The sequence below is a fragment of the Suricata suricatta genome, chromosome 1 (assembly GCF_006229205.1).
Source record: "Suricata suricatta isolate VVHF042 chromosome 1, meerkat_22Aug2017_6uvM2_HiC, whole genome shotgun sequence".
Lineage (NCBI taxonomy): Eukaryota > Metazoa > Chordata > Mammalia > Carnivora > Herpestidae > Suricata > Suricata suricatta.
In genome coordinates this window covers 116,180,287-116,203,476 of record NC_043700.1, presented here as the reverse complement: position 1 = coordinate 116,203,476, position 23,190 = coordinate 116,180,287, and the positions used below count along the sequence as shown (strand labels likewise).

The following is a 23,190-nucleotide window of genomic DNA, read 5'->3' as shown; positions in this document are numbered from 1 at the left end:
CCAACCACAGGTTTTATCCGTACAACTGAGAATCCAGGCAGCTGCGGTCTTCCTAAGTAGCAGACGGGCCCTACCGTGCCTCAAACTCCTCTCCTATCGCTGATATCTCCTCCAGAACCAAGTCCGGAAGCAAAGGGTCACCAACCCCAAACCAATGCAGAGAGCTCACACCTAAGCGCATCCTTCTCACAGAGAAGACTACCAGGCACCACAGGCAGGCTTCTTGGGTATGAAGCTCGGCTCCTCACTAGCTCGCAACGTGAGCTCAGGAAAGTTACTTAACCTCTAAGGGCCTAAGAGGAAAGACAGTGGTGGTATCTGCCAGGAGGAACATTCTGAATTTTATTGAGCCAACTCACTAAAGGCTGAGACTAGGAACCCGCACGTACTGCTTAATTAATGTCAGCGATTATTAGCCCTATGGGGAGATCTGAGCACTGTGCCCCCTACAGGCGCTACAATTAGGAATAAGCACGCAAGAAGAGGTTTCAAGGCAAAAAAATCACTCTGCTCACCCCCCTCCCGTGGCCCCGCCCACTCTCGGTGTGATGCGCGGAGCTGGCCAACAGTCTGGGGCCTTCACTTACTGCGGGGTCTTTAGTACAGCAGGAGAAAGGCACACCGCATCGCTCTCGACTTGCATTGGAATCTGTGCAATTGAAGTAAATATTTAGGTTCCAATCATCAGCTCCAAAAGCCCCACAGCACTGCCACTAGAGCAAACAGGAGAGAATTAGAACATCTGGACTTGGAGGCGAGCAGGAGCCCTCACTCACAACCTCTGCCAAAAGACCGACCCCCAGCTTCTGCCAGCTCAAATCTTCTTTTCTGTGTCAGAATTTAGTTTTAAACCTAAGCAGCCCCTATAGAAGCTTCCAAAGCGACTACGGCTCCAGATTTGTGAGGATGTGTCAGCATCTGATTTAAACGGTTGAGGAGACCATAGTGTCAGGTGGAGGAAGGGCAGGAGTTGTTCGGCAGGCTCAGTCAGAACAAGGTCTCTTTGTCTTGGGTGCATGGAGGAACACTCTAGAAGGATAAATAAGACACGAAACAGTGGTCGTGTCTGAAGGAGGCAAGGGGGGTTATGGGTAGGAGGGCTAGAGGCTTACTTTTTTAAAGTCGTGGTCTCCACAGCGTTAATGGTTTTTTTAAAAAATCTTTTTTATTGAGGTATAATTGACATACAATAAACTGAACGTATTTAAAGTGTACAATCGTATAAGATTTGACATACAAATACACTGTGAAACCATCACCACAGTCAAGATAGTGAATATACTCATTACCCCCAAAAGTTTTAGAGACTTACTTCTCATTATATACCCATTACTACTCTGAATTTTTTAAAGAGCATGTATTTACACTTTCAACTTAAAAAGTTCAATCATCTAGGGGCCTTTAGGCGGCTCAGTCGGCTGAGCCTCTGACTTTGGCTCAGGTCATGATCTCATCGTTTGTGAGTTCCAGCCCCACATCAGCTCTGTGCTGTCAGCACAAAGCCCTCCTCGGATCCAGTCTCTCCCTCTGTCTCTGCCCCTCCCTACCTCTTTCTCAAAAACAAATATTTAAAAATATGTAAATGTCTTTTTTTTTTAAATTCAACCATCTAATTAAAATATATATAAAACGAGCTGTTCAAGTCAGTGAGTTTCAAATGGGGCCTGATTCAAGAACTGCCTGCTCCAGAAGTCCCTTCGCCACTCCCCTCAACTGGACTAGCTCCACCCATTAGAGTTAAATACACATCAAGCCTTGACCATTTTAAGGCTTTCAGGACCAATAGCTACTTTAAAGCATTAAAGTCCATGACAGAAAAATAACATCACAGGAAATAACAGTATTTCCATATAAAGCAGACAGCATTTCAAGAGAACGTGCACACGCATGTTCTTCCAACTCATCTGGTCCTCTGAGCGCCTGGGTGGCGCATCTTGAGGTTTGCCTACAAAGCTTCATCAGATTTGTCCTGCAAACTAGTCAGTGAGATTTGGCGAGGTGTGAGCTTGCATCCGTTACAACCTAACAAACAGCAAAGTCTGCTGAGGAGATGGAACGGGCTTAACTCCACACCTGAGGCTCGGCTTACTCAGGACAGTCGCTGATGCTACCGCACAAAACCAGCACAACTCAGCTGACGTCCGAGCACCTGAGGAAGGAGGGCCAGTGCTGATGCAGCCGTCTCCTCCCTTTATCCAAGGGGACCCGAGCTCATTCTGGACCCGAGCTGTCCAACTTTCCAGGTGGTCCCTGGGGCTTCTGTCTGCCCTCCGGTCGTGCATTTACGGCACAGACGGCACCATCCAGGTCTGCGCAGCTCATCCAATTTCTCAGTGCATGCAAATTGGATGCACAGCCTGCTTCGGATTCTGTCTCTCCCTCTCTCTCTGACCCTCCCCTGCTCGCGCTGTCTGCCTCTCAAAAATAAATAAAAAAACATTGAAAAATTTATAAAACCAAATAAAGAGCTACACCTATAGCAAAAGAATATTCTTCAGATGTCAATAGGAGACAGCAGCTGTGGTTATAATCTTGTTGCTCAAGAGGTTTTCTTGGTCCCTTGGACTTTGTAGAGCTCGAGATAAGTGAAAACGGCATTTCCATTCAGGGTGCAAATCATGTAAGTCATAAAGCAGGTCAGAAAATAATAAAAACACAAGCAAACAAACCAAACCATGTGGAAGAGTCAGAGGTAGGCTCCAGCTGGCACGGGCAGAGGCCAGGAGGAACGCTCTCACTCCTCCAGAAGGCTTGCAGCTTAAAAATAAATTTCAACTTACATATTCCTGGGTGAAGTCTATGAGGTTCTGCAAATCGATGTCATCTCTGTACGCTCTGATGTTGTTGTTTATAAAGAAATACAGCTGGTCTTTGATCCAGTCTTTGAAGACAAATGCCAGAACCCCAGCAGTGAGCTCCAGGAAGAAAATAATTCCCAGGAACACAGAAAACTAAAACAAAAGACACACAGAGAACAGTTAAAAGGGCTATGTTGATCACATATATTGTTAAAGGGTTCCCTTCTAAAACGGTTTGTAATTACATTGCATTGTTGTTACACATGCCCAAAGCAGATAATCTTCAGTTTCTTAAGATTCGTTAATAGAATATCATACTCTAAGAAAAGATTTTTAAAAATCATTCATAATCACATTTTAGGGGCTCTTGTGGTCCATTTGGTAATTAAACAACAAAGCCTATAAGCAAACATGAATGAAAGGAATTTCTCATTAGACCCACATTAAGACCTAATGAGTTTCTTCTCATTGATGCACTGTGAGACTCTGGAACAATGGCCTGCCCCTACCTCTAGCAAGCGAAACGCTGAAAAAGAAATTATCTCAGTCTTTTAAGATCGACTGTTGTTTGCTATGATGGCCTTGATTCTATATGCAATACATTCCTTTTGTGGATTCGGACACTGCTTTAATTCTCCTTTGCACCTGCTTTACAGGGTAAGATAGCGGATGTGTTCATCTTGGATGAAGAGCTCAAGAGGAAGTTGTGTGTGTGTGTGTGTGTGTGTGTGTGTGTGTGTGTATGTGTGTAGGGGGGTGACTAGGATGTGAAAATCATTTCCCATCATGAAAACAAAATGAAACTGGGTTGAAAGCTTTCTTAGGAATACTAGCTGTGCTCACCCTTCTTTGTAAATACCAGTCTCAGAAGATTTTAAATAACATCAACACACAGCCAAAGGAAGATTCTGGCTAACGTGGACAATGAGAATTTAAGCAGGAGGGCTGGAGGCCGCCTGTACATCTGTAGAAATCGCCCTTCCGTCTAGAAGACTCTGAAGATCTTCATCTCAGTCATACCAACGTGTCGTTCCCACCCACAGTTCTTTCCACTTCCTATCACCCCCACACTCTTACTCTTTGCTAATTCATTTTGCTGAAACAGATTATGAGAAATGAGGCTGGGAAGGACCAGGTGAGCTTCTGGTGACAGGGACAGAAGGGGCCACAGTGCTCAGCAGAGCTCCTGAAGGCTACAGAACAGAGAGTGGTGGCGAGGCAGAGGGGCCTACGCTGTCTGTTTCTCTCCTCAGCAAGCAGACAGCAAGCAGCCAACAGAGAGAAAAATGTGCTGGAGGAGTGCCGCAAAGCAGACTACACCGTTACTTATTAAAACAAAACAAAGACAGAAATATGTTAATTTCTCCAACAAACACTGAAGGACACACAATAGATGAGGCCCTGGATTTGGAAGGCTTTGCGGAAGCGAGGATGAGTAAGGCAGAATCCTGCCTCCGAAGGTCTTACGCGGTGGGCGTGGGGGGGGGGGCTTCTCACATCAGCTGTCTGTATATCTGACCACGTTTATCCACGGCGCCGAGTGACATCCTGGGAGGGTGGACATGAGGGGAGGCGTGGGAGAAAGAAGTGGCTGGCAAATCTGGGACCCCAAGGTTTAGGCCTTAATTTTAGAGCCTCCAGGGCTCAGGTTCAGTTTCCATAGATCTGGTTATCTGTCCTTGATGAAATCAGGAGAAATAGAATCTCAACAGTTAATTATTGTCAGTGGTACCAATACTTTCAAAGTAAGCTTTCCTCAATCTAGAAAAAAGGACAGGAAAAAACCATCACTTTTACTCCATACCTACCCCACAGTATAAAACAACTCCCTTCCCTTTATTAGGTACAGAAATACAACAGTTACATGCTATACAAATAAGAAAATCATAGTACACAAAATACCAATACAGAGGTCATGAAAAGATTTTAACCAACTTTTTGTTCTCACCACCATAAAGGTTAGGCAAGTTCATTTTCCAGTTACCCTGGGAAATTTTCCTTTAACGTTACAGGATATGTATATGTCAAAAATTAAGTCCAAATTAAATTCTTATTGAATATTTGGCAGAAACCTGTATGCCCTCCCCCTGTCACCTAATTTCCCCCACTCCCAAAGGTGCAGAGACCAACTCACAGCCTTCAAACAAGGGCCTTAGTCAACCAGGAAGCTTCCTTTCTATTTCACATTCTCTTAGCTCTCAGATTTTCCTTAAGCAAATCTCCTAGTCTTACAGCATCCAATCTTTGAGGCTGTTTTCACGCCATGTTGGCATTTGCTTCTATTTATTTCATAGCTTCTGCTCAAAGAATATTCTGGGCCAGGTTTTATTGTTTGTATTAAATAGAGGCTATTTTAAATCTTATCCAACATTTCTTTTTAACATTTTTTCATTTATGAGAGAGCGCTAGAGTGCAAGTGGGGGAGGGGCAGAGAGAGAGGGAGACAGAATCTGAAGCAGGCTCCAGGCTCTTAGCTGTCAGCACAGAGCCCGACACGGGGCTCGAACCCAAGAGCAATGAGATTATGACCTGAGCCGAAGTCAGTCGCTTAACCGACTGAGCCACCCAGGCGCCACGAACCTTATCCAACTTTTTTAAAAGCCAAGAAACAATGTAATTTTCTTCATTTCCAACATGGGACTTTAGAAATTGAGGTGCTGATTAAGAGAAATGGATCTTTTTCTGCCTGTTCGGTTAACTCTGGTGTCTTCAACTACAAATACAATAAACTACACTGAAGGGACTACTCTTATAAACTAACCTGTATTCCAGTAGACCATATGAGAGGTGATCCCACATTAGAACCACAGAGGCTAAAACTGATAAAATAGTGGCAAAAGCTCTGTACTATCCGGGGCCCTGTGAGGCTACAGAAAAGCTGAGTGAGATGAACCCCCACAGTTAGAAGGCTCTCATGCCAAGAAGACTGGCAGGATAGGATGAGGGACAGAGCTCTCCCGGGGGTTCCAAAGGTCTTTGATTAGGTAAGGAATGAAGTAACTGTGTGTGTGCACGTGTTTAAAAGGGGAGACCTGGGAGATAAGGTACAAGGGCAAATGGAGTGTTAGGAAACCAGCTGTTCCCACCACAGACCTGTGTAAACAGAACAGAGAACCGACCGGTCATTTGAGTGTAGAGAAGACCAAATATTCCTCAGTTCTCCCCATTAGCAGAGTCATGTAAAGTTCCAGGTTAAACATAAGAACACTCAGGTCCAATTCTCCAAAACCTCATCTGCTCCAGAGCTGCCCAAATTTGAAGTGGGCTACCCTCGGGACTTCCTGGTCGACAGCGAGTCTGCTCTCTTTAGGGATATTTGAGAAAAACGCCAGAGGATGATGTGGCAGATGTGCCAGGAGAGAGAATCACATACTGCACGGCTGTTAGGACTAGTGCAAGTGCAGACTCTTGTCTTAAGTGGAAACATCCCTGGACGATGAGAAGTACGATTCTAGGAACAGGGGTTATTACACAGATACTGTTGTCTAGAATCCCACCATCTTCCCTCACCATGGAAGGTAGATTTTTTTTTCATCCTTTCTCAGTTTTTGGGAAGGGGAGGGGATGCTGTTACTCAGAGAGCATCCACACAGATGCCCACCAGCATGCCAAGCTCCAGACTGTGTCGGTATGTCCAGCATATTCCAGATGCATACATGTGAGCATATGCCATTTTGTTCTCCTTTGGAAGGAATCTCCAAAGGAAAGGCTTTCACTTCTCACGCTCTGCTTTTGTTACTGATCTGCCTCTGTAAAACTCCTCCTCTAAAAATATTCATGCGAACGGTGATCACACCACACACTCTGCAAGGGACCTGAAAATTATGCTGATCATACAAAAGGAGAACTCTGTACTGGCAGAGAAGGAGGAAGACGGCCCTTTCACTGTTTCTCCATATTCTCCAAAACCTATTGCCTAAGAGATTTAATCAGAACAGGCCACAGCCAATGTGCTTATGTCTGGTATTTCTAAACCAACCATGTGAACAGCTCACTACTGACTAGTTGCTTAAAAGAGGAGCACTTAAAAGAAGAAAACTATACACAAACCTACCTTAATCTAAAGGCATTTTAGGGATTGGAATCCTGTTCTACACGTACAAAACCTCCAAGGAGGGCATGGGCTGGGGGTGGTACTTATATTATTAAGAAAGACGTGGGACCGGGTAGGTGGTGATCTAGAAAGTTCTCCTAAAAGGAAAGCATTAGCGGGGCCATATTGTTGCCATGCCTTTGGTAAGCCACTTTGCCTACAGGGTGTCCTCCCGTGGAGAGACGGGAGCTCAGCTCTTGGCCTGAGGGCCAAGGGTGATACTCACGAACTTGAGCAGGAAAGTGTTTTCCCGGAGCGCTCCAATGCAGCCTGCGAATCCCAAAATGAACATCACTCCTCCCACCACAAGGAAGAGCCAAACCGGGTCGAAGCCGCCGAGATCGGTGATGGAAGAGATGTTGGACAGAACTCCCTGGGGACAGAAAAGTACACAAGGCGACGGGATGCAGGGTCAGTGTTTCAACGTGGGAAGATTATTGCAATGGTTTTCCCCCCTTGCAAAGCAGAACTTCAGAGGTAATCTGATTATGAAGCATGATTAATACTCAAGAAAACACCGCAAAAACCAAACTAAAACAAAAAACTACTTTTTTCTAAGGTCTAGATAGGTTCATATTTTTGGTAAAATTACATAAAGCCAAGAAATGATCCCAAGAAACTGCCATCAGACCCTGTATGGAGAAGATGCAGATGTTACCTTTGTTCTCTATGTCCAAATATAAGTAGTCATTGTGTGTAAAAGAAACACACTCCCCAACCCCCAGGAAGAGGAGTCATCATTGAGTCCCCAAGGCAGCCAAGGGCCTGCTTCAAGGCTGCGGCATTTCTCAGGAAATAGGGTGTGGAGCTCGATGCTGAAGGCTAACACAGCAGGCCAGCCCCAGCGACGAGCCCCTGACCGTCTTCCAGGGAAGAAACCTGCTTCAGGACCCACCCTTGAGCTTCACAGGAGACCCTATCAGGCTCCTATCCCCAAAGCCCACTTAGGTGATACGTGCTGATGGCCATCTCACGTTGACTCATTAGGGGTATTTACTTAATACCTTTTTTAGAATTAAGATTTAGGGGCCCCTGGATGGCTCAGTTGAGAGTCCGACTCTTGATAGTGGCTCAGGTCATGATCCCAGGGTCATGGGACCAAGCCCCCACACTGGGCTCCACGCTGAGCACACAGCCTGCTTGGGATTCTCTGTCTCTTTCTTCCCCTCTGCCCCATGTATTCTCTCCCCCCCAAAATTTAAAAAATAATTGAGACTTAAATGATTCACAAATCAAAAGTTACTCTCAGATTTTCCACCTTTTTGTTCTCCTGCCAAAGGAAGCCAGAGTTATTTATTTCATTTATGAACATGCAACTTTTTTACAGAAATAATTTCTCCCTCAACTGTGATACCACATTAACTACCACCCAGAACCTATGTTAGAAATTATGAGATTTTTTCCCCCCTAAAATGCAAAGTACGTATTTATGATTCATTCCTATAGAGGCAGACAACTGTTATTTTGAAACTGTGGGTGTACAGGAATCTTAAATACCCAATATCACCAATATTTTATTTTCTTATTAAATTTGTTTTGAACTTTCAATATATCCCAGTATATCATGGTATATCTTGCTGTGAAGTCTTATAATAATCTGTTTTCATAGCACTTCCAACAACCTGAAAGAACATAAAGTATTTGTCTGATTTTATACTTGAGAAAAATGAAATCCAGAGAGGCTTGGTAGCTTGCTGAAAGTCGCACAGCTACCGATATTGTGGAACCAAAACAGAATGTCTACTTCAGCGTTCTTTCCCTCCCAAGTGGAAGCCATATATTTGCTTCCCAGCACTTCCCAGTTGGCCTGAATTAACACCAAAGTTTAGGAGTTTAAAGTGTCCATCCATTTTAAGGTTGTAGGATCATTTGGACAAAAACAACTTGTTTGTTGTTGTTTTTAGAAGGGGCATTAACTTAAGAACAATAATAGGATATTAATAATAGGACAGATATGAGAAATAAAGGACTTTTAAAATGTACACTTCAAACTTTACAGGAAAGGCTAAAGGTTTAAATAAAGTCACAGATGCAGGGTTGAGAGATCAGGAAAGCAGTGAGGAATGTAGGGTGTGTTCACTAACTTCTGAGGTGACATCACAAACAAACCACACCCTTCATGAGACTGCTTGGGCCAATGGTTTGATACAGACTTGTGTTTTTCAGATTTCCAAGCTCCAAATTGTGAATACTCCAGGGAGGCAGGAGAGAAGAGGAAAACACAGAAATAGTCACCAACTCTCTACCTACACAAATGATGCTAAGAAAAAAAAATTGCCAGAAAAGTCACACAAAATCCAAGCAAAAGTGGTGAGGGCCCAGTGTTGGAAGGAAATCAACCTCTCCCCCTAGAATGTCTCTGATGGGTGTTCATACTTAACGTCTTCATGTTCTAGACCTGCTCAGCCAGGGGAAAAGAGGACTTTGGAGGGTATATGATAACATTCTCTTAAAATTTAGTAAGTTAATTCTGAGATAAGTAGATTCAATTTATCTGCCATCAAAAAGAGGCAGCAGACATGGAAGTGATAGGAACAGATGTCGGTATGATTGTAAGAGGGTTTTCTAATACCCTCCAGCAACGGATCAGAGAAGGCTCCCAGTTCATGGGAAAAGAAGAGCTATGAATCTTGTCAGCTGTGCTAGGATGGATGGCAAATTGGGACGCAATGACCTTTACGTTCCTCCCCACTTTAAGACTGTTCTATGATTTCACCTATTTTTAATGGGCTTTTTGTGACTCACACTCAAGTTTGAGCAAAGATCCAATTGTTCCCAAATGCTCTTCCGTGATCTCTGGCTCTACACCAAGAGGTTATGACAACAGGAGCATTTATCTGGACTGTTCTGGCCAAGTCACCAGCCGACCAACACATACACCTGTGTCTCAAAACCAAGCTACACCCCCAAGAGAAAAAAAATGATTTTAACTGTCAGTAGATTCCCAGATCCCTTGTCTGGGTTGCATTTGGAGGATGAGTATTTGGCTTCCCAGACAAACTTATTTTCATACTCTTCCTCTGTCCAGCCTAGAGGGGAAATTTTAATTGAGAGGCCTTCAACTGTTTCCATGGAAACAATCATTTGGGGGCCTAGCAGGTCTGCAGATTCTACTCATTTAATCCTAAATTCCGGCAAAAGCCAGGTCTGGAGACAGATACTGAGTGCTTGTGGGAAATAATATTCTGCAAAGCATGAAAAAGACTACCAAGAACTTTATTTTTAATGGAGTCAGAATACACCCAGGTCGTTATCCGTTGAAAACTAACTCCAATCTTAAAACACAAAGTGTGGAAGCGAATGCCCGGCGCCCAGCCAGCTTTTCCTCAGGATTAGGGTGACTTACCTAAACGGAGATGAAAAAAATGACTGTCCTCCTTCACCTGTGCTGTGTTTCCAAATATTCACTAAAAATGTCTTACTGCTTCTGACTACACAGAGATTAAAGAGGAGCTGAACGTAATCCCAGCAACAAAGATTCTGGATTACAAAAATGATGGGGAGTTGACAGTTCAGCCTTCTGTTGTCTTAAAGATGGGGTCTGTCATTGGACTTTTACGTTTTGTGAAGTTCAATCTGACAAATGAGTAAGAAGTGCTAGAACATGCCTGCTGAAGAATAATTATAATCAAAGCTTGTCGTTGACAAGAAGCCAGAAGAAAAAAAAATACAAGGTCTACAATTACAGTTAAGTCGGCCAAGTGATTTAAAACAGATATTCTGATTGATGGTAAAGCATCAGGAATGCGCAAGAACAACACCGGCAGACACCTAGTCTTCTGGGAAACTGGGCACCACCCTCTTCTTTGGGGAACAGCACTTTCCTCTTCTTGTAAGGATCCTTTCTCCCCCAAATGCATTCCACGTGCCCCTCAGAGCTGCCAATTCTCACATGACCCCACTGCCCCAGTGGCAGCTGAGAAGTCTATACTGCCTTCCTCGGACAACGGGATTTACAACAGGCATCTCCCTCTTGTGGCTGAAGTTATAAAAAGCCAAATTCTGGAGCCACAGCACTAGGTTTTCCACCATGTGGAGAAAGTCAATCTGCAGTGAGAAATAGAAAGTCAGGCTTACGCAGAAACAAAAAAGGGTAGGGAGGGAAAAGCCTGTCACTATTATAATTTCTGGCCTGCCAATGAGTTCTACAAATCACTTCCAAATCCTCAGAATACCCCACCCTTGATTGCACAAGCTGGTTCTACTTGAATCTGCATTTGCAGTTGAGGAGCCCTGCACCACCTGACAACAGCTTTGAATAAACTGTGCTTTCAGTGCCACATGTGTGCACATACACAGTGTGTCTCACACACACACACACACACACACACACACACACACACCCACCCAAAATGGAAGTTCACATTTTAGAAGGGGAAAAAAAAGCTTTGGGGATGGGATGGGGAGCAGAAAAGGAGTAGAGGTAAGTGCTGGACTTAACACGGCCCCTCTACTCAGCGGGCTGGTATTTCCAGTCAACACAGCAATTAGGCTAGTATAAACAGTCTTCCTTCATGTTGACTCACTATCAACTCAGCATCACTAATGAAATGAGTTCTGCATGGAATTTTTAGGTCCTTTGTCTTGGTCACCAACAAATACTTACATAATTTAAATTCCACTTCTCCACGTAAATTTGCTCAACCCTTGAGTTTAAATGTCAACTTTTCAGAACTCAAACTTATTTGGGCTCCTGGGTGGCTCAATCAGTTGAATGTCTGCCTTGGGTTCAGGTCATGATCTCACGGCTCATGAATTCAAGCCCCACATCGGGCTCACTGCTGTCGGTACAGAGCCCGCATCAGATCTTCTGTCCCCCTCTTTCTCTGCCCCTTCCCTACTTGTGCTCTCTCTCTCTCAAAAATAAAATCAAAGAACTCAAACTTATTGGGGAAAAAAATACAAAATGTCATTTGGCTCCTCTCTTCTGTCCCCGGCAATGCTGTTTCTGTGAGAAGTACATACAGACAGCTTGCTGTTTGCATCCCACTCACTAGTAAGTTCTTGTACTTCTACAGGAATCCTGCAGGCAGAGCCCTGGGAGCAAAAGCTGTTAAGGGCACTGGACTCCATGCATCAGGTCAGAAAATATCCTCCAATGACGCTGAATCATGAAATGAAGCAAAATGAATGAGAAGTAGAGCAATTAGCCACATGGAGTTATTCCTTTACCCATTTGTTTTGGTTGACATGAAAATGGAATTCTGAACGGTAGCTGGAGAGAAAGGGCAAGAATCAGAATAAGAAAGCCAGAGAGACCAAGACTGCAGATCACAAGAAAAATATATTCAAGTACGAGAGACTCAAGAATATAGGGGGGCATCCTACACATATATTCTTAATTATGATTCAGATTATATTAATAAAAACTGGTTTGTAACAGTTCTTCATATCCAGACTACCTATTTCTGTATCTATAGTCTGATGCCCTCAGCCCCTCCAGATCTATGGCTGGTACAGCAGCAGAGGCAGAAACAAACTGACCGTAACGTGAAGTGCTACTCTAAAGACAAGAAGAATACCAGCCAATTAAAAAAGCTGAAAGAAACAAATATATTCAGCAAATTAGCCATTCCACAGATTGGCTTTTGGACAACTAGTTTAGCTCTTGGCATATCAATTCAGAGCCTTTAAGAGATGATCTGCCAGAGAAAATAGAAGATTTCCATTATCTACTAGGGACTGAATAGTATCTCTCAGAACATAGCAAGGAGACCATTATGTGTCTCAAAAGAAACAAGACAAGTTCATGGAACACGTCGAAGGCAATATCATACAGAAGTTTAGAGAGCCAACAAACAAAAAATGTAACAACACGCATCCTCTAGGTACGGGGAGACTCCGATATTCCAGTCACTTAGACAGTGCTACTCTAGGGTGTGGCAGGGAGCATTCGTCCTGCACTCTACTCACGCCCCCTGCTCACCTACAATTTCCTCTGGAACCCAGAAACACAGAAAGAAGGCAGCCTGGACGAGTGAGATGCGGGGCAAAGAGGCAGGCCATGGTAACACAGATCTATCTTGTCCTGAATCCTAGCTCCACAACCTACTATCTGTGTGATCTTGGACAAGTTACCAAACCTAAGTCTCAATTTCCACATCGGTGGAATGGTACCCCACATACTAAGGATGAAGGAAATAATTCAAATAAATCCAAACACTATGCTAAGAGCTTGGCACAAAATAAAAAGCGAACATTTACCACCCTCCTCCTTATCATCACTATTATATTACACCATGAGGAAGACATCTGATGCTTTAGAAGCACAGAGGAGAGGCAGCTAACCCAACTGCACTGGAGAGGAATCTGTTTTGCTCTGGTACTTACTCTTCTTGACCCCCCCCCCTTTTTTAATGTTCATTTTATTTTTCAGAGAGAACATGCAAGCAGGGGAGGATCAGAGAAAGAGGGAAAGAGAATCCCAAGCAGGGTCTGCACTGACAGCAGTGAGCCTAACATGGGGCTCCAACTCATGAACTGTGAGATCATGACCTGAGCCAAAGTCAGACGCCCAACTGACTAAGCTACCAGGTGCCCCTCTGCTTGACCCTTTCTAAGGAAAGCCATACCATGTCTGATGATCACGCCTAACGGGGGTGGCAGTAACTGACCTGCCAATCAGATCTTCTTTGTTGGGCAATGGGAAATCACCTAAAGGCACTCAGAGCAAAGGCGGAAGAGAGAAGCCATGAGTAAGCAAAAGCCAGGAGTAGGCAGAAGCCACGAGTGGCTGGGAACTAGGAGTGCACAGAAGTGGCGCCGCGGGGAAAAGAGCAGTGAGAAGTGTGAGTCCACAGCGGTGAGCACACTGAGCAGTCAGCAGCCATGCTGCCCTTGTGGTGGCACCCTGAGCCGGGGGAGGCAGGCTTCCGCCGTCCCGGGCCCAGGTGGGCACACTGGGCACCAGAGATGCACCACTCCTGAGTGACGTCACTCCCTGTGGGGTCTCGTCATCCACCGGTTTGATGAACACGTATATCTCAGTAAGAATGTGAAAAATCAGCCCACCTTCCCTCCAGTCTCCTCCTCCTCAGCACCTCATTCGTTCAACTACCTCTGGGATTTAAGCAGCTTCTCACCCAGGGCTCTGCAATGAAGAAATATGCTCTGCATGTAACGATTTCTTCCTGGAAAAGGTTCCTATGCACGTGCAGAAACGAAAAGGCAGACAGCGCTCCGGAAGGGTTTCAAACCGATAACCACAGGAGTGTCTGTGGTGTTTTTCCACCACCAGCTCAGAGAGCCCTCTGTGTACCACCTGGCAAGCTTCAGTTTCTTCTCTCACAACCCACACAGAAAAGAAATGCAAAAATAGCATTAATAAGCCCCTAAGGCTGGGACTCTTCCGCGTTGGCATATACAGGCACATTCCTTCCGACTGCTGGATGAGAAACAGAGAGACGGCCGTATGGGATGTGCACCCACAGCCAGGCCACTGGACCCCTTTGAGATTCATGAGGCTGGGTCCCGATTCACCCGCCCCTCCAGGAGCCAGACCCTCCTGGTGTGGAACTGGCAGCAGTCTTCCTAGAATAAAATGGAGAGAAGCATTTCCCTACTTGAGAAAGGATGACGGGATAGGACATTCTAAAGAAAATGAGCTACCTGGGCCAGGGTGGTCCTGGGGAGCTGGAGATGCAGCTTTAAACACCATCCACAGGAAGACCAAGCGGGACCCACAAGGCGGCAGGGAAACCTGCTCCTTAAACATTCATCAGAGACTGCCCCCCGCCAAGTGTCACAGAGCAACGCCACTCTGCAAACTCCCCAGCGTCCATTTGACTGAAGAACTGCAGCAGAGGCCAGAGAGCGAACGCTCCTGGCACCCGGGAAGTCTGGGAAGGTGTGAGTTGTGGGGGCAGCAGGACTCAGAGCCTGGCAAATAGATGCAATGCTAAAGAAAGACCGGCTGCATTAAAGGCATGTGGCTTCCTATTTTTTCTTGTCAAAGGTCATCAGTGAGGTTTAAGTCCCTTCTTACAGATAAAAAATGACCACGACCTGCTTTGGGAGAAGAGGAGGAGAGGCCGTGACCTTTCGGGCCTCCATAAAATCCTGCAGCCAGGCAGCTGGTGGGACACCCAGCTCTGCCAAGTTCCGTCCACTGGTGCCGCTCACAGGCCAGAATGCCACCCTGGTGTGGGGGGCTGCCTTTCTCTGAACGTGGAAACACAGCCTTTTCAGAAATCCAGCGTGTTCCCAGGCCACTCCCAGGTATTTTCACATGCACGCTCTGATGATGAAATATGCACCTGGGAACAGTTTTAAGTTGTTGGGTTTTTTAAATTTTTAACGTTTATTTATTTTTGAGAGAAACAGAGTGGTGGGGCTGGGATCAGAGAGAGAGGGAGACACAGAATCCGAAGCAGGCTTCCGGCTCTGAGCTGTCAGCACAGAGTCTGACACGGGGCTCGGACCCATGAACCATGAGATCATGACCTGAGCCAAAGTCGGCTGCTTAACCGACTGAGCCACCCAGGTGCCCCTAAGTATAAAGTTTAAACTGAAATATGTAACAGAGGCTCTGATCACAGTGCCCCCAAAACTAAAGTGAAAACAAAAAAGGCAAAGTCTAGCCTAGTGGCAGGTACTCACCGTATTCAGGGCCCCAACTGAGATACAACTCAGTTATTGAGTATAGACCTTAATGGGGATCACCAGAGAGATGACAAGTACTGTGTGTGTCAGGGATATTCAGAGTGAAGGCACAGTGACACCCCCAGGAGCTAGTCCAGAGGGGAGACGAGTAAGTAGTGTGCTGGACACAAGCATCCACAGTGGGTGCTACAGGAACACAATGGGGAGGGGCAGAAGGTGATGTCAGCAAATGCAGAGACAAAGTGACCGGATCCAGCTCACTAAGGGGCCTAAGTGTGAGTCTAACCAGTGGTGAAAGGAGACTAACAAGCTGGTGGGGTGAGCAGAGGGAGGCCCAGGTCATTTGTGCACTTAGCCCACTCCTTGGGCAGCAGGTGGGTGCAAAGGAAGTGGTGGTAGGCTCTGTAGGGACCCAGGTGAGCTGCCCTGAAGGCAGAACAAAAGGGACAGAAGAGCCGCGCCACTGAGCACGGTGTGCCCAGCATGGGGCTCCCTGGATCACCTCCCCACGTCACAATAAACCCAGGTGGGACCACTGTCCATGGCAGGAAACAGACTCCGAGACGGAGTAACCGGCCAGCCCAGCCAGTTAAGAAAGTGGCAGGGCAGGGTGTGGAGCCCAGGCTACCTGACCCCAGAGTGGTCTTCTGTCTACCTACTGCCATGCTGCTCTACCATCTCAAAGAAGCATGCAGCAGTGAGCAAGAAGATTCTTATTTTCAGCGTAAGGTCATACACCTGCTTCTAAAATTTTAAGAAAAATATGTAACATGATGTTAGAATAATATTCTTCCCCTGGACTTCCCTGATTACTATCTGAAAATCAATATGAGCAGGAGACAAAGACCCACCGTCCCCCACCCCACAGGGAAAGAAACACTTCTTTCTCCTGCACACCTCACCAAAATCAAGTGGATGTGAAGTGGCTTAAGGGAGAAGAGATTGAGAGAATTCCCATTTCTCTAGAGACAGTGGTTACAGTGCTAGGCAACACCACTCCCCAGCAGCTTGCTTTTTACCTGAAGCCTAGTGAGGAGTTTCAAGGGGACCACTGAGGGGGTGGGGGGCTCTGAGACACAGTGATTAGGGCCAGACTGCCCAGGAAGGAGCCCGTGGGCTTGGCTCGGACTCCTGCCCTGGAAATCTAGGGAGAGAGGAGGGCTCTAGGGCAGCGAGGGCTGTTCTGGTGGCATTGGCCTTACCCCCAGATGAGTGTGTCCTGGGAGAGGCAGCTTGGGGTGAGGACAGGAAATCTGGGGTGAGAACAGGAAACCTCAAAAGGCAGAGTGCAGAGGAGTACTGGTTGAGGAAGATGGCCAGGTCTGGGCAGGGGAAACGGCCAGCCACCAAGAATGGAGAAATCCACCAAACTCGAGGAAACCACTAGACAGAGGGACTCAGCTGGGAAGCCTCAGAAAGACCAAGATATCATCCCCTTCACCATCTGCCAGGCCCCAAGAGCAAAGCTCCACCCCCACTTCAGTTCTGGCAGGAAGTGGGCAGAGAAGCATGTGGTGAGCAGGGGGGAAGGGTGACAGCAGGAAGCAGGGGGCAAAGGCCTCACCCTGTCTCCTCCTTCAGGGGCCCAAGGCAGGTAGGGCTGGGTGAGCGAGAACGTGGTCACACTAAGTTAGGTTCGGAAATTTGATTACTATCCAGCCCGTCCAGGCTTGGACTTGTGCCTCAAGAGGAGAGCAGCGCTATGGTATCTGAGAGTGAACAACTAAGTCATGGGATTTTTTGATCCACCTGAATTTTCATTCCTGAGAAATCCCTCTGAAAAAGTTTCCACAGATACACAAAAAGAAAACATCTGTCAATATATTTCGTGTGTTTGTTGAACATGCTGGTTACAATACATCAGCTCACACGCTAACTTTCCAGGTACTGAGAAAGAGCTGTTTGGATTTCAGATTTCTGGCTACAACAGAGAACTTGAGAGGAGTACTTGGATAACAGAGAGAGAGAGAGAGCGAGCAGGCGTGGAGGGGGAGGCAGACAAATTTACTACGTTTCGGTCAATAAAATGCTATCTCCAAAGGAGTATTTTCAGCATCTCAGAAATGTCTCCTTCAAGTAGTTTCAAAGCCAAAGCAGGCATTTTTCTGTTCCGGTTATCTGGGGAACCACCTCCACCTGCTGCCTCCCTCTGGCTACGGAAACTTGACTGCCACCACTATGAATGGCCTGAATCACTGAAACTCCTGGTCTCAGATTTTCCTTCCTAGGAAAATTGGGGCAGTTTTTCCACGGTGAGTCTCGGAAAACAGTCATGTCAATGACTGTGACACGAAACAACCAGAAGGTTCTAAAAGAGACTTACAGGGAGATAGCAGTCAAGGTAAAGCCTCCAGGAAAAAGAATCCCCCCTTGTCCAATGCCTAGGAAAGCCAGCGAGAAAAGCAATCCAGGCCAGACCTCTTCTAATTCCCATTCTCCTGCTGGGTCAGGACTGCCACCGATTTTCCCTCTGGACCGCTGGCTGCAGAGCCCAGCCCGGTGAGCACAACCGCAGGCGAGGGAAGACTTCGAGTGGGAGAGGCCAGACTTCCTGTGTAAACTCTCTGGGCCTCAGTTTCCCCACCTCTGAAAAAGCAGGTCATTCTGCTCTCAAAGCTTAACCCTAGGAATCCACAGGTCACAAAAGTGAAACAAAACCCCTTCATGAAGAGCTACTTTTCCAGTGCGGTCTTTACAGTGCACAAACGTCCTCTGTGTGTTCTCATTCATTTGCTCACAGTCACGTTCTAGGCACGTGCGGTGTAGGAGGCATGCAGCCAGAACGGTGCATAAAAGGGCAAAGACGACAGGCTCCTGCCTGCAAAGGGTTTTCAGACCCCATGAGCCCAGGCCGCTGCCCGGCTGGCCAGCGCCTATGCTGGGGGGACACGGTGAGCCACCGGGGGCCTTGACTCGCACTGGAGGCCAGGGATCCACACTCTTCCTACTGTGAGAAGCAGAGTGTCCGCCTGGCCCTCGACAACTCTCGCAGCGCCCCCTTGCGACCGCTAGTGATGTGTCCCTCCGCCTCTCGCCCCCACCTGAACACTAAGCGAGAAGCATAAATACCCAGCAAAATAGAAAAGGAAAGGTACCCCTCATTTATCCACGAAATGGGGCAATCATATATAGATGCCTATTTTTATGCCAGACGTGAATGGTTATTTTCTTTCCCGACTTCCAGAATTAATGGATTTATTGTTGTTTCTAACACTGTGCCATTATCAAATCAGACAGAGTATGTAATTCTACTTGCTTTTATGCTGTAAGACCTGTCAACACCACATGCTTATGCGAGATCTGGGGCATCTTCAGCCTTCCCTAACTGAACCCTACTGGCGTTAGATTTAAAAGAATGCTTGCTTCATTCATTTGCACATTCATTATTTTATAAGCAATATTTTTGAACACCAACTATGTGCCAGTCAATGTTCTAGGTACTAGAGTGAAGCAGGAAACAAAAGTCTTTGCCCTCACAAACCTTCTTTTTTAGTGGAGAGCGAGAGCAATACCCTTGTTAGCATGCAAGTGGGAAGTTCTATAAAAACAGGGAGGAGAAAAACCCAGGGAAGGCGGAGAGCGCTACTTCAAATAGGTCAGGAAGGCCTGTGGACAGAGGTCAAAAAGTAAAGAAAATGCCCAAGTGGATCTCTGGAGGACAGCATGCGGGGTAGGGAAGAGCAAGTGCAAAGGCGCCCCTGGGGTGGGGAAGTTTAGAGTTTAGAGAAACAGCAATATCGTTGGTGGCGGCTACAGTGCAGCAGGGAAGGTCCCAGAAGTAATGGGGCACCGTATATGGCTGGGAGAGTGACAAAATGCTCACGGGAAGGTTTGGAGTAAAGGCACAGGATCTGACTTACATTTTAAGTATAGTTGACATAAAATATTAGTTACAGGTATACAACATAGTGATTCATCTATATATATTATGAAATGATCACCAAAACAGTACAGTTACCATGTCATCATAAAATTATTACAATATTATTGACAATGTTCCCCGTGCTGTACTTTGCATCCCTGTGAGTTAGTTTATAATTGGAAATCTGTGCCTCTCAATCCCCTTCACCGATTTCACTCATTCCCCCTAACTCCCCCCGCCCTCCACCTCTAACCACCAGTTTGTTCTCTGTATTTGGGAGTCTGTTTTTTTTTTAGGTTCCACATATAAGTGAAGTCATATGGTATTTGTCTTTCTCTCTTTGACTTACTTCACATAATACCCTCTAGGTTCATCCATGTCACAAATGGTCAGATTTCATTTTTTTTTTTTACAGTTGAATAATGTTCCATTATATATACACATGCCACAAATCTTTATCCTATCATCTGTCAATGGACACCTAGGTTTAGCTTCCATACTTTTGATATTGTAAATAATGCTGCAGTGAACACAGGAGCACATATATCTTTTCGAATTAGTGTTTCTGTTTTCTTGAATACCCAGAAGTACAATTGCTAGATCATATAGTATTTCTATTTTTTATTTGTTGAGCAAGCTCCATAGTGTTTTCCACAGTGGCCGCGCCAACTTACATTCCCACTAACAAAGCACAAGGGTTCCCTTTTCTCTACATCCTCACCAACACTTGTTATTTCATATCTTTTTGATATGAGATTCTCCATATATTCTCAAGGTAGAGCCAACAGTGTTTGCAAATGGGCTGAACGTGGTATGAGAAGAAAAAGGGAAGAGTGTCAAGAATCGCCCAAGCAAGTGGAAAGAGAAAGTTGCCATTTTTTGCCATTGGGAAGAGCAGGTTTGGGGAGAGGAATCAGGAGTGGTGGTTTGGATGAAGTTTCAAAAGCCACTGGACCTTTAAGTGGAGATGCTGGGTAAGCTATTGGCTATACAAGTCTGGAGTTCAGCCGAGGTCCAGATCAGAGACTTAAGTCCGGCAGTCATCAGTGACAGATGGTGTTTGAAGTCCCACACTTGGATGAGATCTCCTAGAGTCTGAGTGAAGATAGAGAAAGAGGTCTTGGGACCAAGCCTGGGGCACTCCAAAATTTAGAGGTCAGAGAGGTGAGCTGTAATTAGCAAAGTATGAGAAGGCAGAGCCTATGAGGTAGAAAAACTGGAGTATGGAATATCTCGGAAGCCAAGTAAGGAAACCGTTTCTAGAAGGGGGAAATGATAAACCATGCCTTAGTACTTGCTTTACTGATAGGGTTTACGAGTTCTTGGATGAGAAAATGATGTGCTCCAGGACCCAGTATGGGTCCAGTAAGAAAGTACTAGATTCAACTAAGTCCCTAAGTTGGTTAATCGGAGATAAAGTGAAGGATATAGTCTATCTACAAAAACAAGAAGCAGAAAAACAGCCTGATATAATGACAAGTAGATGGATTAGAAACTCCTTGACTGACGATGCCCAAGGGCACATATAAGTGAATGAGTGTCAATCCCAAAGGAAATTTCCAGTGACATGTCATAGGGCTTGGTCTTGGCCTACTCAACGTATCAGGGCTTTGATCAGTGATAACTAAACTTGACTGCAATCAGAATGATCTAGGAGGCTTGTGAAAATAGAGCATCTCAGTGTCTACTCCAGACCTACTAAATTAGAATTTCCCTGAGATGGAACGAGGAGGGGGTGCAAGGACCTAAAGGAAGGCCTGAGTCAGAAGAAAGAATGGAGGGAGAAGCTTGATCCAAATGTACAGCTAAAACCAAGCTCACTGAAGTGGTGAATGTGCTGGATGACAGCTGGGTAAATGGAGACTTGTATTTGATTCTGAAAATCAGCCAGACATGAGGTAGATACAGTAAACCTAGCTGGATCTGAGGCCAACTTGGGACTCTCGGTGATCTCAGGCTACACTGACAACAGATGAGAAAAGGGACATAATACAGCCACACCCCCTACAGCCCCTAGAGCACCCTCTGTGGTACAGAGGACACACTAAGAGAGGTCAGGGGATCATGACCAAGATGGTGAAGGGACTCCTCTCTCCGCATCACCAAGATGGTGAAGATGGTTAGCTGGGAAACTCAGAAGGAACCAGGCCTCCGCCTGGAATATCTTAAGGGCCAACATGTAGAAGGACTTGCTCTGTGGGATCCAACAGGGTAGATCCACAATCAAGGAGTAAAAACCAGTCGGATATGATTCTACTTTGGTAGAAGGAAGGTCTTCCCAGCACTTAGAGTAACAGAGAGACAGACGTCGTGAGTATTTTGCCATAGAAATTGCTACACTTATATACACCCCAAATTAGCATACATTACAATGTTATATATTATATAGTAGTGTGTGTGCACGCGTTTGTATCCTCCCTAGACTGTAAACTCTCTGAGGAATTATATCCTGAGTCCAGCACAAAACCTGTCTCGTGCTATGTGCTCAATAAATGCTACCTGAAAGAGTAAGTTGATTATGGCTGAATGCCACCAAGCCTGTTAACAGAAGTGATTCATGCTACATAATTGTTAATGTTCCTTCTAAACAGCAGATCCTATGATTTCTGAAAAACACATAAACCAGTTTCCCCTGGAGACACAGTCACCCTTTGCACAGTCGATTGGGAATTTAGATAAAATGGATTATTTCATTATTATGTCTAATAGCCAATGGTAATATTAGCCCTAGGTTTAAGGCTCAACCTGGTATTATGTATGCACAAGGGGGTAATATTTTTGTTGCCAAGGTTTCAACACTCCCCATAAAAATGTGTACAGCCTTGTCTGTTAAAGAAATCTCCTCCTTCCAGTGGAAATCTGGTCCTTCCAGCTGTGACCCAATTTGGAGATTTCCCAATCCCTGGCCTTTCTTCAAGTATATGTCACCACACCCCTGCTGGGGTGGGGGAGACTCACTGACTCACGAGCTGCTGTTATCGGCCCGGCAGGTGCACGCTACCCACCATCTGTGGCCAACGGTGGTTCACCTCAGAATTTCAGCCCATCGGAGCTGAGAAGTTAACCCAAAGTGTTTCGACAGAGAAGCTTTTGCAGTCACCAAGGTGACAAATGCATATCTTCTTTAAGAGACCCAAACCAAACCAATTCTCTGCTCCATGAATCAAAGCCTGAACTCCCCTAAAATTTGAGGCAGCCTCCAGTACCACCATTCTGCTCCTCCCCAGGTAGAAGCAGACATGCTATAGTCATGCATCCAAGGGAGGGAGCCCTGTATACAATAGCGTTTACTTTATACTAGGCACTTCTTGGGGACCATCTCATTTAGTCCTCAAAACAAACCTATGAGGTGATTACTGTCCTCAATGCACAAATGAGAAATGGGCTTCTCAAAGAATTAAACACAGTTGCCCAAAGTCACACGGATGGTAAACAGAGGAGCCAGTATTTGAACTCAGGTCTGTTTAGCCTCAAAGCTGTGCTCTTATTCCACACAGCAGCCAGAGCAATCTTAAAACAAAAGCCAGGCACTTAAAAAAAGAAGAAAAAAAAAAAAAGCCAAATCAGGACACTCACTCCTTTATCAAAATTCAGAATGCTCTGGTGACTTCCTCTCATCCAAACTTCTGCTCTGCCCTCTGCCTATCCCTCTTCCACATCTCCTTCTTCTTGCCTTACTCTCTCCCTTCCAGTCCTACTGGCCTGCTTCCTGGTTCCTGGAATCTCAATTCCCTGCCGCAGGGCCACCACACCTAGTATTCACTCTGCTTGGATGCTGTTCCCCCATGCTCTGCAGGCCCTGCCCACTTCTTCCAGGTCTCTGCTCCAATGCCACC

At 45.7% G+C, this 23,190-nt stretch overlaps 1 protein-coding gene across 2 annotated transcripts in view; it reads right to left on the bottom strand.

Annotated features, from left to right (window-relative positions):
• TSPAN5 (tetraspanin 5) overlaps positions 1-23,190 on the bottom strand; it is a 166,261-nt gene that overhangs the window by 6,111 nt on the left and 136,960 nt on the right. For both annotated transcript variants that reach the window (XM_029942927.1, XM_029942934.1), the window contains exons 3-5: positions 7,118-7,264; positions 2,781-2,951; positions 588-713 (exon numbers count right to left, since the gene is read on the bottom strand). In XM_029942927.1, the coding sequence (XP_029798787.1) occupies positions 588-713; positions 2,781-2,951; positions 7,118-7,264 (444 nt within the window). The remainder of the gene's footprint in view (positions 1-587; positions 714-2,780; positions 2,952-7,117; positions 7,265-23,190) is intronic.